The 10,234-nt window shown below is 38.4% G+C and overlaps 1 protein-coding gene across 1 annotated transcript in view; it reads right to left on the bottom strand.

Annotated features, from left to right (window-relative positions):
- Positions 1–2,796: 2,796 nt before the first annotated feature.
- The window catches only part of AXDND1 (axonemal dynein light chain domain containing 1), a 37,687-nt gene continuing 30,249 nt past the window's right edge, over positions 2,797–10,234 (bottom strand). Inside the window, exons 20-25 of the mRNA XM_029283197.1 lie at positions 9,350–9,460; positions 8,746–8,901; positions 7,505–7,642; positions 6,998–7,089; positions 4,279–4,424; positions 2,797–2,885 (exon numbers count right to left, since the gene is read on the bottom strand). Of these exons, the coding sequence (XP_029139030.1) occupies positions 2,797–2,885; positions 4,279–4,424; positions 6,998–7,089; positions 7,505–7,642; positions 8,746–8,901; positions 9,350–9,460 (732 nt within the window). The remainder of the gene's footprint in view (positions 2,886–4,278; positions 4,425–6,997; positions 7,090–7,504; positions 7,643–8,745; positions 8,902–9,349; positions 9,461–10,234) is intronic.

Genomic DNA, 10,234 nt, shown 5'->3' with positions numbered 1-10,234 from the left:
AACACACCTATCCTTGTTTTGCTATCTTGGGTGTGATGGAAGTTGGCTTAGTTCATTTAACAAAAGAAAGAGATGGAAGGAAAGAAAAAGGATGGGTAAAATGGCACAGCTGAACAGGAAGGGCGAGTGTGCCTTCTGACCAGCAAGAGTCTTTCCTTCTCTCCAAACTAGGATACCAATGAGGATCTTTTTCTCTCTTCTTTGGAAAATAAAAGCAATTTAAAAAGTAAACCAATTCCTCAGTTCAGGATGACTCGTTTAGGAACTCACTAGTAAGGTGTCAGGCTGAAAGAAGAAAAGGAGGAAGTTGGTTTCCTTCTACATAGTAGGCTCAGAGAACAGGAAATACTGAGATTCTTTAGTATACTGTAATGATTTCTCAAGGCTTATCCTAGACAAGGGGTGTCCAACCTTGGCAATTTTAAGACTTATGAACTTAAATTCCCAGAATATCCCAGCCAGCATGAAGTCCACAGGTCTTAAAAGTTGCCAAGGTTGGACATCCCTGTTCATCTTTTCATTGCTTTATTGAGGCAACTGGATTTGACAGCATCAGGAGGATGAGAGAACTATGGGTTGTCAGGTGATTCCATTGTTTTGTGATTTAGTCTTTCTTTTCTAATTTAATTTTAAAAAGTTAGAGACGATATATCTGGAGAGAGGGAGAGACAGTCAGTTAAATTAATTTGAAACCTGCATTTCCTTTTTGGCTTTAAAAAGAAAGCTAAAATCAGCATAGACTGTACTGGGTGATAATTTCTCCAGCTTTGCTTCCTGAGAGGAGTAGAAGCATTAAAAGAAAAGAGCCCACCAAAAGTGCTTGTAAGAGCTCACATACCATACATGTGTTCTTTTCCTTCAAATATGTCCTGATTGAGTTTCATTAATAAAGGGCTTTCTGTGTCTCAACTAAGCTGAAATGGAGCCTTCTCATTCAATAGCAGGCTATCTTTCAGTTTTCAGGTCAGTTTCTAAAGTAGTCCCATGTTCATTCATTTATTTATCACTCTTGGGATACCACACTTACAGCGAATAGACAGAAAAGTTCCCACCTCTATATTCAACGTCACAGCCTGCCTGCCAGCTCCTCACACCAGACAGCAACTGTCAGCTGAGATATTTGAATAAACATTTGCATCTCAAACAGAGGTACATGCCTGTTGACGCAACTAAAGCAAAGAAGCTTCCCCAAGCCTCTCCCTTTCTGCTAGAAAGGAAAATGGATATCTGTAAACCTTTTTTCCCCCATACTGGATTTAAAAACTTCTTCGGAAGAAGGTACATTGGCAAGTTAAGAACCTACTGAAAACCATTGAGAGTTCTAAGAGAATTCCTGCCCTATCCCTTTGAAATGATGCTTTGATGCAAGACCAGATCTAAATTTTAACTGAGGAGACCCTGGGAAATCCACTTCATCCAAAGAGTAATAATAATAATAATAAAGTTGGAAGGGATCTTGGAGGTCATCTAGTCCAACCCCCTGCTCAGGCAGAAAACCCTATACCATTTCAGACAAATGGCTGTCCAGTCTCTTCTTAAAAACCTCCAGTGTTGGAGCATTCACCGCTTCTGGAGGCAGGTTGTTCCACTGGTTAATTGTTCTAACTGTCAGGAAGTTTCTCCTTAGTTCTAGGTTGCTTCTCTCCTTGATCAGTTTCCATCCGTTGCTTCTTGTCCTGCCTTCAGGCACCTTGGAGAATAGCTTGACTCCCTCTTCTTTGTGGCAGCCCCTAAGATATGGGAACACTGCTATCATGTCCCCCCTCGTCCTTCTCTTCGTTAAACTAGACATACCCAATTCCAGCAACCATTCAGTCACCATGTGCTTTAACAGTTTACTGGGGAGGAATTATCACCACTGGCATATAATTCCATTTTTCAAGCCCTAATGGTGGATTTGTACTTGTAAGGAAAATTTTCTACCCGGTTGGATCCATCTGTGGACTCCCTTTCATGATTTTGCTAGAGTCAGGCTGGGCTGAAAAAGATTGACTGTCCATGACTGGGGCTAGCCTGGATCTTGTCATGTTCACTCTACGATTGATTAATACGGGAGATAACTCACTAATGTATGACTCTGTAGGTGTTCTTTGTGCCCCAAAGTTACTAGTCACATGCGAAGCAACACCAATTAGTTAAAAAAATCAAAATACTTTTAAACCCATGAAGTAATACTTCAGGGATCTGAAAGTATAAGAAACTTAAACTTGATATCACTGAAAACAAAATATATAAAACTTTTCTCTTTGGCAGAATGGAAATGACCGTTTTCTGGCTCATGAATGAATGCTTTCCTTTTTTGCTTTTCCTAAAAAGCCTCATTTCCCCTAATTTTTCAAGGCCATCTTCCCAAGACAAGGCTGGTGGGATGCAACGCTTATACTCCTCACTCTCAACAGTTTGTTACAAGAGGCTTTGAGAAAGGCAAAGAGATCATGCAAAATATGATACCACATTATGCATGCTATAAGATACTACAAAACATCTATTATATTATGCAAACAGGGCATAATAAAAGCTACCCAGAAGATATTCTTAACTCAATCTGCAGTTTCTGCATCTAAAAATGACAGAACAAGGCTAAATTAGATGTTGATGATTTTCTAAATAAACAATAAAAATGAGAAACAATTTTAGAATCCTCATTTAACTCCTGTCCCTATAGCTTATTAACACAACCAGAAGAATTGCAATTGTAATTTTTTATTTCAGGGATAGGCAGTGCTCACACACTGTGGCCAAAATTACTGTAACAACAATCAGGAGCCAAAGGATTTCTTGCAGCCACACTCTTCTTCAGCGCTTGGGTTTAGGGGATTTCTTAGGTCGGGGAGTGGGTGGTTTAGAATGACCAGTTTTATCAGATGCTTTCTTGCGAGAGGTTTCTGCAATAGAAGATAATTGGAAGTATTAAATAATCCTTATAGCCGGGGGGGGGGAAAGATTGGATAGTCCATAGCTGTCCATCTGTGCAGAACTCTTAATGAGCTATAAAAGTGCGCAAGGGAGGCATACCCACAGTCCCCAAAGGTTTTTTTAAAAAAAAAGTCAATGAAAAAAAAGGAGGCAGAGGCAGGGATCCTTTGATCACAATTTTCCATCCTCCCATCCAGCTTCCCACAAATAAATTCAATGAGAGAAGCTGGATTCATTTAACAACTGCATCGATTCACTTAAATGTGACAAAAAAAGTTTGTAAAATCAGCCATGACTCATCTACCACCTTGCTTAGCAACAAATCCTGGTCCCAATTGAGGTCATAAATCAAGGACTACCAATAAATCACTGTAAGAGCCAGTGGCTGTGAGCCCTTTATTGATTTAGATATTTAATATCGATATACTCAAATATTATTTTGTCTCCGTGATTTGCCTGAAGCTTTTTATGGGGTGCATCACCAGTACATCTTTATTCCTTCCTCCATATATTAGGTAACATTTACAAGTTACGTCTGACAGTACAGTATAACCAGATGAAATGGGCTGAAGATATTCTAAAATGGAGCACATGATTTGGGAGGGAGAGGTCAAAAGCATCTTGTGGAATGAACATACCTCTTTGGTTTTTGCTGAATATGTGGTTGTTATTGGTGTTGGTATAAAACATGAATGATGAACAGAAAACACCCGACTCCTTAGGAGTAAGCCTTATTCCCCAGAATAGTAGTACTTCCAGTCACACTGCCTGAAAGCTTAAGGCTGTGAGGGGAGGAGAAATAAAAAAAAAAGCACAAGCCCAGGACAAACCAAAAACAGAAGTAGGAAGAAATGTAGCTGCTGTTTTTTTCTACTTAAACCTATAAAATTATTCCAGCCCTTCAAAGAGGCCTTATTTGATGGGGAACATAGAGACACTAGATTCACTTATCACTCTAACCCATAATGTTTTCCCATAATGTTGTGTGACAGTTATTTTAATTGTAAGCCATGACACGGAGCTCTGCAATTTGTGTGATTCTAATCATTATTCAACAAACTACGTAATATATCCAAAAAGAGGGAGTCAAATAAAACATTTTCCAGATATTCTAATATTAGCTTTTAAAACTATTTCATGCAATCTGTTTCAGTTCAATCCCAATTCTACAATATATACATCATAAAAGTATATACACCAGAAATTATCACAATAACTCATTATGCCATCTCCAAGCTAGTGCCTTACAGATATATTTGACCACAAACCTCAGAAGTTCTGAAGGCCTAAAAGAGGAATGTATTAAATGGTTTGTATTTCTTTTAGAAATTTAAAATCCCATCTTTGAGATTTTAATCGTACCTTCAGATTTTTCTGCTTTTTTGCCAAAATCTTTAGACCCTGGTTCCTCATCCTCTATATCCTGGAGTTTTTTCAGAGCTTCCTCCAACTCCTCATGAAGGGTTTCTGATTTTTCCTCAGCCTCCTGGGCTCGTTTCTCAGCATCTCTAAAAGAAAAGAAGCCAAGATAGCATGGAGTTAAGATACCAAGTATAAAGACCAACTAGGCAAAATTAATGGATACCCAATCAGAATGGGAGGCATCAGGGACAGTCCAAGACATTTCTTTTTATCTGAAAAATGGCCAAACAAGACATGAACATACCCTTAAGCATGGATTTGCCGTGGGGATGAGAATAATGGAAGCCTGCTTCTCACAAAGATTATTGTGGATAAAATGGCATAACCTCCCCTCCTTACTTTATTTAAAAGTTTTCTTTCTCTCCAGCTCATTTCAAGTAACAAAGAGGAAAAATGGCTTAAAGAGATAAACTGAGTAGAATTTTCCTACCTTCTCCTGCATAGCCCAGTTTATATCTGACAGACGCAAAGATGGATTTAAGATGTACATGATTATCATGCATTGCTAATCTTATTTATAGAAACTCTAAGAACATTTTTGCATGTAAATCTAATTGAAACTTATTTCAATGAGTTGTGCTGTGGAACAGACATGTCAAACACAAGGCCCAGGGGCCGGATGCGGCCCGCGAAGTGGTTTCATGTGGCCCACGAAGCCATCCTGGAAACAATGAGGGAACGCCCCCCGCTGCCTTGGCCCAGGCCGGCCGGGAGCCAATGTACAATTTTGCGGTGGCCATCTATGCTGAAATGCATTCAGTCTTAGCTCCACAAGGCCGTCTGGAAACAGCGAGGAACCAGACCCTGCCGCATCGGCCCCGCCCCCTGGGTGCATGCTGGGGAGGTGTCACCCTTTGTGAGGAATAAAGAAATGGACCATGCCTTGGCGCTTGCCCCGGTCCCACCCCCTTCTGCCAGAGACTCTCAAATCTGTCCCACTCCTGCCCAGGCCCCCACAGGCACCCTTGATGCGAACCGATGTAGAGCTGGCCATGCCACCCAGTAGGTCATACCCACTCCATCCACACTCACCCAGTAGGCCACACCCACCCGGCCCCCCAAGGGCAACCGCAATGCTGATGCGGCCCTCAGTGAAATTGAGTTTGACACCCCTGCTGTAGAATATTCAAGAGAGATTATGAGGATTTTCAGATGTCTTTTTTGTCAGCTGGGGGCTGGCCCTTTCTAATAGAGATTGCATGCAGTAATGCAAAAGCCATTTTGATTTATGAACATTCTTCCCATATAATTTTTCTTAGAAAAGAAAAAAAATTATCTTGGAAATGGACAAGACTCACGATCAGATCAGGAATCTCTATTTCTTTTGTAGCCTACTGGGGTGATTGTATTCCAGGGGGGAATGCCCACAATGCCCTGCTCCCCAGCTTTAAAGTTATTATAACTATTCCTTTTCTGTGTAAATCTAGTGCAGTTGCAATATCTACAATCAATTTTCTCTTATCTCCTTCTTGAGCACAGGTGTCAAACTCGCCATGTCACGTGACTTGTCGTGACATATCGCAACTTTTTTTTTGCATTGCCGGAGCTGGGGTGGGCGCGGCCTCTGTATGATGCAACTGGCCCATGGGCCAGCAGTTTGACACCCCTGCTCTAGAGTATTAGCATCCAGCTTATAGCTCTTCCATAGTACTGGTGTTTCTACATATATTGTTTGGAATTAATTTTTCTTTATCCTCCTTCCATTAGTTTTGTGTTGCCACAATGACAAACCTTTGGAAAGACTTCAGGAGGACATTTTCTGAAATTTTCCTCAACTCCTAGAATTCTATGTTAATACATAGGGAATATAGATTATAGACAAATGTATAGTTAAAAGATAAATAGATATATAGAAATAAGGGGAAAAGTGTTAATAGTATATTATAAATAGTGAGCAAAGTTCAAGAACTATATGTCTATATGAGTACTAATACTATTGTAAAATGTTGGAAGATGTATCGAACCAGTGATGTCATATCTATGTCCAATGTGTTTTTAATTTTGTATTATTAATAAAAAATTATATTAAAAAATTTTTTTAAAAAAGGAAGGGACTATGTTGGAAAATATATTGGAAAATCTCCACTATGTTGGAAAACCAGTTTGTTGTAGTGATTAAAGCTAGAAGTTGGGAAACTTGTGAATTCTAGTCCTGTCTTAGGCACAAAGCCAGCTGACTGAGTTTCAGCCAGTCACTTTTTCTCAGCCCTAGGAAGCAGGCAAAACCCTTCCTAAAAACTTTGCCAAGAAAACTGCAGGAGTTTGTCCAGACTGACTTGAAGGCAGCCCCGCCCCCGCCCCCCGCTCCTTCTCACTATGTTCTAAAAGGCTGACCTAAAACATACCAGATTTCAGATTCTTACCATCCCAAATCTATGTAACAATTAGTACTCCGAAAATTCACAACTGTCAAGTCTACAGACCTCAGAGCTGGATGTTATATCAATCACCAAACAGGTTTAAATCTGCAAGAAAAGTAAATTCTCAGAGCAATGAGAGTGTGATAGCAGAATAGGAAACGTAGAAGGAATGTGTATTAATAGACATATAGAAAAGGGCAACCTTGAAGTGTCTGATTCTCAGCTTTATCAAATATTTCTATGGCAACAGTAAGTCTGGGCAAGTCTATATCACCCTTGATCACCTGTTTTGTACTTACATGAGCCTTTCCTCCAGAATTTCTAATGAAGCTAATATCTGAAATTCCTTTTTAGAGAATTCGGTGGTTGGCTGGCTGGCATACAATTCTCTCTAGAATTAAAAGAACAAAAGAACCTTATGACAATAGACTTAAGCAAAAGAAAGTGACATACTGCTTTGGCAAAAAGATTACATGGAGCGTTAGGACCACTGAAATAAAAGAGCGAGTCTGAAGCTAGCGACGTTAACTATTTTTTGTCCACCTGTGATCAAAAAATTTGGTTGCCTAAGGCAGAAAAGTTCTAAAGAAGCTGGTCTCATTAACGCTCTCCATGTCGTTTCTCATGTAGAAATCCAGTTAAAAGGATTAGAAGCTGCACAAGAGCACCACCATGATTTCATATAGTTTCCATTACTTTCAGTGGGGGTTGTGCACAAAATCTTCCAATTGGGTTAGATCCAGATGCTCATTTCACATGTTAATATCCTTAAAGAACTTGCATAGCAGAGAGTCATAAATACATACCCCTGAAACTGTAATTTTTTCGGCGGTCAAGGTTTTGCAATACACGTTAGCATCGTGGGCAATGTATCTCATTTGATAATCAATCTCAGGGCTTTCCTCTGGAATTTCACTGCTAGTGCCAGGTAGAGATGGCTTTTTCTGCCCAGAAAAAAAGAAAAAGCAGGCAGTGTAATATTTGTCTCTTTCTTGGAAAGCCAAACCCTTCATAGAAGGTCAGATTTTGTATACAAAAATCATAATAATTAGGAGATTATTAGGATAATTTTAGGAGAATCAAAAGTACTGGAATTTGGGGAAAGATTTATGCTCCTAAAGAAGTAGCCTAAGATTTGGGATTTATGTTTTCAGTCTTGTTTAGGTTACCAATTTACCTTTTAAAACAATTATCCACCTATGAAAAAAGAGCTCCTTACTAGGCTATTACTTACTATTCCCACTCTGAGCAAGTTATGCCATTTAAAAATCATATCTAGATGACAATGCAATACAGTGATGATTTTTTTCCCCTAAAGCAGGAACTCTGCCCATATACTTGATGAAAGGGCTTTTCTTTTTTGAATACTCACAATAAAGCTACAACTTACTGTATAATATATAGCCTTGCTTATTAAAGGCTATTCCAAACCATATTTAAAACACCTCTTTCCCTCTCTTAGGCTTTTCAAAAACCTTTGCAAGTTTTCTCCAAGAAATGACAAGCAACAGTTTTGGATTGCGAATACATCAAAATTAACATTTACATTAGCCACAGAAAGAACACTGAGTTATGCTAAGTATTAACGTGGTGATATTAATGGCAATGTAACTGCATCTCAGAATCTGATTGTATTTAAAGGAAAATGATCATATAGGAAATGCTTATGTGACATACAATCAGCCTTGTTCATATGTCAGCAGCAGCAATATGAAGTTTTAGAACTGCTATTAGTGTCGACTACTTTTACATCTCTCAATGGAACCGGAGTTTTCCCAAGCTTCTCTGAGCGTTGAATTCTTATCAGATATATAACTTTGCTTCCATCATGAGATGCAGAGCAGCACATTTCATCTACTTTGAAAAGCAGATAATTTTTATGGATTTTAGATAAATTTTAAAACAGATACTGCCTTAAGTCATTAAACACAAGTTATCTTGTGTTTACTTTACTTCTTTATTTAATTATATTCCAATCTGGCTAAGAAAAAGAACTTTGCTTTTTTTTAAAAAAAAGTTGTGCTAACTTTCCAGTGGAGCTAGTCACCTGTATTTCCAATATGGGCTCCTTTTCTGGGCTTTGCTCGGAACCTGCTTCCTCCACTTTCTTGACTTCAACAAGAGTTTCTTCTACTTGAGTGGAAGAAGTGCTCTCCAGGGTATGCTCGGGGTGAGGGGGAAGCTTTCGTTTTGGTTGAAAGACCTTAAGGTAGCAGAGAAAGGCTGGTAACCAGAAAATCCATTCAGAGATTTTGTTCTCATTGCTACTTTTCTAGATTTAGGCTTCTCAGGTTCTTGAAGGACATCCTTTGGTTAATGTAAAACTTTTCAGAAACAATGTTCCTAACCAGTGCCTCTTACTGAGTTGTTCCTGGGTAGTTTTACTGCATGCATAGTTATATTTATTCTGCTATTCCCTGCTGATGGTACTCAACTATATATACTCCAAGGAGGAGTATCTGTGGATGTATAGAACATAGAAACAGTATGTTGTAAGATGGATGGGTGTATTGATAGCCCCCAATTTGGAAATGTTCTCACCCTTGTAGCTAAAAATATCGTCATCCCATCTTAAAGAAAGATAACAGTGCTGCAATTAAAAAGTAAATTGCAAATTTAACTCTTTTTCTCTCATTTGCATATTTCACTACCTCTGATCCAAAGTAATGTATAAGCTGCTCTTGGCCAATTAACTTGGTGGGAGAATACTTCATTCCAGATAAAAGAAGGTTGCATGTATCAATCCAATCCAGGCACTCTGTCTGAAAAAAAGAAAGAAAGAATATCTTTTGGTGATTTTCAAGACAATTCAAACAAAAGCCATTTGGTACCCTCTAATTCCCTCTGTGATGTCCAGGATCCCCCTCAGGAAATTCCTGAGAAGTTGCCAATTATAATAATTAATTGTTGAAAATTGTGTTGTCCATTTTGATTTGTCCACTTTATCTGCTTATTGTGTATAATTTGAATGAAGCACCTGACTGGATGGTATATTGGATCCGCTCCATTGATTTATTGATGGCCCATTAATTTAAGTGTCAGGTTTCTAGAAATTCGAGAATAAATAAGAAATAGTTGTAGTCTGTGGAACTGCAGGAGACATTATAATTGAAAAGGCAGCTGGATACTGGATCCAAACAGTCAAAATTGTCTTTGGATTAAGGAGAGGTTTTGAGAATACCCATATATATATTTGGGAGTGCTGTTTTTTGTGAGTAGATAGCAGAACTGATAGTATTTTTTTTATCAAATCATAGTTTGACAAACCTCATAGTTTAATTACTTTGTAATTTATTTTTTTCTTATTAAGGATTGAAAAAGATTGATTTAATTAAAGATTAATTAAAGGTTGAAAAACCTTCAGAACTGCAAGTTTGATATTCACTGGGTGAATGTCTCTTCAATCCTTTAAAAAGGAAGTTACGTGGTTGAAGTTTTATATGAATTTTCTTTTTTTTTCAATATATAGCAAAAGGGAGATTATAGTGCTGATTCTGGAAAGATTTTAAATGAAAGGATTCAAATGAGTTTAAATT

The sequence above is a fragment of the Protobothrops mucrosquamatus genome, unplaced genomic scaffold (assembly GCF_001527695.2).
Source record: "Protobothrops mucrosquamatus isolate PMUCROS unplaced genomic scaffold, P.Mucros_1.0 scaffold35, whole genome shotgun sequence".
NCBI lineage: Eukaryota > Metazoa > Chordata > Lepidosauria > Squamata > Viperidae > Protobothrops > Protobothrops mucrosquamatus.
Note: the sequence above shows the minus strand (reverse complement) of the source record. Positions and strands in the feature narration are given on the sequence as shown.